A 6,000-nucleotide genomic window follows, 5' to 3' on the forward strand; every position below is an offset into this window, starting at 1 on the left:
CTCTCTCTCAACAGCAGCTGGCGCGCGCATGCGTCGTAGTCAGCCCGTTCGCTCCGTCGCGGTCTCGGCCTAACAGGTACGTGATAGCAGCGCGGTGGGGCGTGGAAGGGCGCGCGCTGCTTGCGCATGCGCGCTCTCCCCCCCCGTACTGCTCTCCCTCTACTGCGCGCGCTGCAAATATAGCGGCTAGCGGTCGCTCGTGTTTCAGTCACTGCGTTGCTCCTTCCTTCCTTGGTTGACGCTCGTGCCCACGTTTACTCGTGTCTGCTACTCCAGCATCACGGAAGAAGCGATGGAAGCAACACTGCCTTCAATCAGTACTGAGGCCCCAATGCTCTGCATTTACTCGTGTTCCCCTTGCGGGAAGGCGCGGGAATTTTTGCTTTTCGTCTCCATCAGAAAGGCGGCCGTCGCGGTCGGGAAACGAACCCGCGACCTCGCACTCAGCAGCACAACGCCTTACGAAATAAAGAAGATACAGTACAAGCGCTGATTATCATCAGTGATTTAATTCCGTCTGCAATATATGAAAAAAAAAAAACACGTATGACGCCATGACCTGTTACATCCAAGTAAACAAAAAGGGACAAGGATAAGAAAGGGAAATACGCTGTAAACGAGGCTAAAGGCGACAGCAGAGATGCCACTATCAGTGGCCTGCCCCAAAAACGCAACGAAGTTCCTCCTTGAACAATACCTCAGAGGTTTCAAAAACTGTGTCGGCAAACCATCCGCGGCATTGTTCAAGAAGGAACTAGGGCGCATGCCAATGATTGTGGTATCTGCGTGTTGTCGCCGTTAGCCTCGTAAACAAAGGACTTTTCTATTTTCCTTACTTTTTTTTTACTTACTCGCGTGAAACAGGTTATGACGACACTGGGTTTTTTTCTCTCGATACATTGCAGACGGCTATACAATATCCACAGTTCATAGCGCTTGTAGAGTATTTAGTCATCGTCCCTGCTAGGTTTTACCTACATAAAATTGGTGCAACCGGAAGGTGGCAGTTGTGCTTCAAATTAATGTTTTACTTGTGTGTCGGTTAACATATTACTTCATATTTGTAAGGGGCCCCTGGATGCGAACATTCGCATCCGGATGCGAACATTCGATACCGTTCGTGTGATGAAAGAAGAGCTGCGCACTTCCAGGAGGGGGCGATAGATAAAAGTAAATCATATGTTCGCATAGAAGAGATAATAGTCATGGGGTACAACAAAAAACCGATGCAAGTCACATTTCGATCATTGTGAAGAAGCAAACATACTCCGCCACCACGCATGCCGATTCTAGACTAACCCCGATAGATAGCGGGCATCAACCCGTATGTTATCGAGGTCCGCATTTCATTTAATTATCAGCGCTCGACCACTCTCTTTTTCACGAAGACGTTCCCCCGTGACAGGGCCAGGTGAAACTGTAGTCCCTTTCAAGTGCCCATTCTTTTGTTTCTTTTAACAGAGTCCACTTTCGTCTTGTCATATTTGCCGTCATGAAAATCCCGAGCTCAAAGCTCGCAGTAACGCTCGTCTCGCAAGCCATTGTTCACGGGTGGGACGATGTATTTATCGCCTTGGGGTGGGGTTTCGTGCAGTGCGGAAGTCGTTTGCTCTGTCAGTGGGGACGACGTTCTTGAGGAAACGTTCACTACACCCATGATGCATTCATCCCGTTCAAACTGGAGGTCGTGGATTTAAAGATTGAATTGCCTGTTTCGACATTCCACATCGTTCAGTGCCGCTGTTACTCTCTGCACTTGAAGTTCCGAGCGAGATTGTCTTGGTTTGGAAACTTCTTTTCGGGGATTTGATTTCAGACCGTGCTTTGTCACCTCAAAGCCAGCTTAAAGCTAACCTAGCTACTAATTTTTCCAACTCCTAATTGCGTATTCATGTTCAACTCGCAATCGACTATTTCGCGGAACTCTAGAGCACACGCTTATTGGTCAGGTTGCGAGCAAGCGAAGATACTCAGCGCCCATCAAGGCTGTCTCACTAACTAGCGCGGTGACGTCACACGGACTTATTTCGTTCGAGGCTACTGGAGCGTTGAAAATATTGGTGTTGACCTATAGTTCATATTTGACGTACGTTTGTTCAACTCAGCCACTGGGCCATGGGGGCAGGTGGGCGGGGCAAAAGAAACTGAAATTTTACCCGGCAAGAAATACTGGAAAATTTGCCGCAAGGACTCACTTTCTCTATTCTACAATTCCCTTGCGTGTGTGCTCCTTCAGATTACGCTCTATACAACCACTCAGGTCATAACGCTCGATGGCATGCAAGTCGGATCGAGACGCCTATAGTCTTGCGCACTGTGCGAAGCACAGTGTTCTCTCGACATGCGCAGACAAAGACATACCAGCCTGCTGAACGGGACGATAATGCCAGATGGCCGGAAAAACGAAGGGGGGGGGTAGTCGGTTGATGTGTAGACATGCAACGTTCCAGTGCATCGGGCTGAGAAATGCAAAGACTGAAAGCTGCGTCAGCAGGTTAATAATTAAAAATAAAAAAATCAGCGTCATTCCACTTAATGAAGGTGGATGAGCAGCGGAGTTGTTTGTGGGTTATCGCTTGGCCACATACTCCCGCTCAAACCGCGCCACGGAAGAGTTCTGCGGGATTGTAGCCACGCCGACGTCTTTTTCCGGAACGCGGTATTCAAGGTCCTGTAGCGCTGACGCTTGGCGTCCGCAACCCGCCCGTTGTCGTGTCCTTCCGCAGCGTTCGCGCCCATTGCCATCTATTTTTTTCTCGCGAGTAAGCTTCACTGTGCTACACGTAATGTGGAAAAGCCAGCTTGCACAGTTCAAGCTTACGCCAACCTGTTTGAAGTCGGCTTCACTTCCAAACAAATGCATGGCTGGGAAGGCATTTTTCCACGGGCAACAAACGCCACGGAAGCGCCGGAGGGCCACAAATGGCAGAAGGGAGAGGGTGTGAAAGTGAGGAAGAGGGGAGCGGCTTTTCTCGTCTACGCACCCAAAAATAAGAATGGCGGAGTTAGCCTATAACAGCTCCCCTGTAAAAAGAGAAAAAAGCAAAAAGGAGGCGAATACTGTCGGAATTTCGAAGGACTTCGCTTGGAAACGACTGATTGTGGAAAGTAGTGGTATTGTTCTGTTGCAATGTTAAGGTATGTTTTGAGATAAGTGCGAGTAGGACCCCTTGCCCCCAAGTGTCCGGCTGCGGCGGCTGATGCTGATGCCAAGCATCTTTTGTGGACGTGCGCGGTAACAAGAGCAGCTCGAGACGACGCGCTCAGAAAGGTTGGTCTCCGACGAGATAAACCGGATGACTACAACCGCTGGGTGCAGGAAGGTAGATACTGCAGGTGGCCGGTAGACTTTCTGCACGTTACTGGACTGCATGCTGTAGACTCGAACTTATCGGTTTCGTGACTATCTGTGCTTCTTGCAGCACATCTCTCTTGCTTTCCTGCTTTCTTATCTCTTCCCAGCTTTAAACCTCTCATGCCGCGTGGCAATAACACGAAGAGAAAAAAAAAAAAGACGAAGAAGTCGTGAGATTATCAAGCAATTGAAGAGGCGGTGGGATGAGCGCAAGAGTGGAAATAGAAGCGAGGTACGAAGGTCAGAAAAATTGTAGTTTAGTTTATGGCATAGGAGGGTTGCGAAATTTTACGTCTTGATGCTAAAACGGCCGTCCAAAGGGAGATTTAAATTAGCAGCGCAGATATTGCCGCAATTAGGGAAGGTAAACGGGAGGCGCAGTTTTGAACGGATTCTGCTTCCATTGGGTACATTTGCTGCGGTTCCCAAATTGTAGAGCCATATTCCAGTTTGTTGTGGACGAAAATTTCGTAAGCTATTTTACGAGTGATGCAGGAGATCGAGATTAATTTATAGTTTCGGACGCAGTCACCCATTAGGGAAAACATTCAGAGCCCTAATTGTGATCTCCTCCGCAGTTCCGAAGCCGTCAGTGATAAAACTTAGTCTCTCTCTCTCTCATTACTATTCTACTACTAATTTAAAATTTCCAGGTGAATGTTACCCAGGACCAACGTCATGCATTTTAGGTCATCGCTTTATTACAATCACTCGTTTTAGGCGCAACGATGGAATGTAGAGCACAATTATGACTTTGTTCGGATTTAATAAAACGTTCAAAAGACGGTTCTGTCATGTTCCAGAGCGGTGGAAGTCATCAGCCGTAACCGAGTGGACAGAAGCATCCGCTGACGAATAACTTAGAAGCCTCAAAAACGTCTTCGAAGTTCTCTTTCTAAGCAACACTGAAGAAGTTCTGCGGGCCTGCGTCGCCACAGCGCACCTGCATGACATTGCGTTTCAGGGAGCACACTCGAACAACAAGCCCCGGCATATTAATACTACACTCAAGGGTGAGATCTGCATTGTGACATAACGCAGTGAAAGAAGTCATGCTTGCGTTATGTCACATCGCAAGCACCATTTTTGGAGTCAAATCGCATTCTGGGCGTCATCATCGGCACACTTCCTCACAACCACTCCGGCGCGCTGCGGCGAAGCAATGCACAAGTCATTTTGGAGAGGGCAACATTCAAGGTAAATATTTTTGAAAATAGTTCTGTTAGGTTTCCGAAAGAAGCACAAACATCAAGTTTTCCCCTCCTGCGTGTGTTGGAAGTCGATATCGTGCGCATTTGCTCACTTCCAGGCACGGAGACCGCCTGGCACGACGTATTTCCTAGAGCGCTGACATTTGACCGCCGTGACTATGGCTCGCGCGTTCCGGAAGGCGAGGGTAAAGGCACCGGACACATCATTCGCACAGCCTTGTGCCCAAAGCATGTAAATGAAAAGCGCGCCCGCACCATGTCGTTACACAATTAACCAGCCGAAAGCAACGGACGCGGGGGGTTCCGGAAAGCCAAGGCCGCGCGATGCCCAGTCCCCCGCGGGTATCATCCCGGAATTCCTGTTCTGCGGGAGCGACAAAAAGCGCGCCGAGGGGCGAGCATCGGAGCGCGTCCGATAAGGCACCGGGAGCGCTCTAGTCGTGAGCGTCGTCCCCGCGCGCCAGCCAAGGACGAATTCCTGGGGAGGTCAAGCCGGCATCAGCAGACACAAGCAGTTCCGGAACCTCCCATCGCGGCGCGCGTGGCTGGCGCGCTCGCTTTTGGCACCGACCACGGGGACACGAGACCGGAGGATTCGGAGCGCCGGATGATGCGGATGCTCGCACTCACCGTTTCTCCTGCGGTACTGCGGTGGAGCAGCCGGACTTCGGTGGCGAGTGAGACTGGGCGCGTCCGTTTGCAGACACGAAGTGTTCGGCTCGGTGCCGTGGGGATGACTGCAGCAGCCGCAGACGGTGGTCGCGCGCTTGGGCGGCGGAGGAAACGGGCGAAACTCGCGGGGGAAGATTGCACGTGGGACGCGGCGGTGGCTTTTTATGCGGGCGAGAGGGGGGCGATGGCGCTGCCGTCGGCCTGCGCACTCAGCAATCGGCGGCTGCTGCGGCGAGAGGGGGATGCCGCAGCCACGTGCTCGCCGGCCACGCGCCAGCATCTGCATATTCGCGCCAAACTAACCGCCGTGGGCTGTCATCCGGTTCCCGGCACACGCTGCGTGTTTTGGCGCCGGTGCCGTGACAGAAGCTGATGCCCCCGCGCCTCTGTAGTGTTCCGATAGGGCTACCAGTGGTTGAGCAAGCGTGCCCTCTAGAGTGTAGGCCCGGAAAGTCAAAATCGAGTGCCGTTGGCACTTCCTTTCTTATAAGTTGCTTACAGATGGCAGAAATTCCTCGGAGGTAAGCGCACGAAAGCGTGCGCCGAACAGAGTTTAAAACGCACACGTGACAGAACCGCATTGGGCTGGGTCGTGGTTTTACACCGCGGGCTTCGGCCTGGACGTGGCGGAAGTCGCAAATTCCTCGGCGCATGCACTGCGTAACAACGTTACCAGGAAATGTAACTGCAAAGCTGGTGAAAATGAAACGAAAACGGGCTCCAGTACACATAACGACGGTCTTACCCGCATGCGCTCATGGT

At 51.4% G+C, this 6,000-nt stretch overlaps 1 protein-coding gene across 1 annotated transcript in view; it reads right to left on the bottom strand.

Moving 5' to 3' along the window:
- Positions 1–5,561, bottom strand: part of LOC144155982 (uncharacterized) — a 28,941-nt gene extending 23,380 nt beyond the window's left edge. Inside the window, exon 1 of the mRNA XM_077687733.1 lies at positions 5,197–5,561. Within this exon, the coding sequence (XP_077543859.1) occupies positions 5,197–5,524 (328 nt within the window). The 5' untranslated portion in view covers positions 5,525–5,561. The remainder of the gene's footprint in view (positions 1–5,196) is intronic.
- Between the last annotated feature and the right edge of the window lie 439 nt (positions 5,562–6,000).

This window comes from Haemaphysalis longicornis, unplaced genomic scaffold (assembly GCF_048455015.1).
Source record: "Haemaphysalis longicornis isolate Haplotype H1 unplaced genomic scaffold, Haemaphysalis longicornis Haplotype H1 scaffold_1, whole genome shotgun sequence".
Classification (NCBI taxonomy): domain Eukaryota; kingdom Metazoa; phylum Arthropoda; class Arachnida; order Ixodida; family Ixodidae; genus Haemaphysalis; species Haemaphysalis longicornis.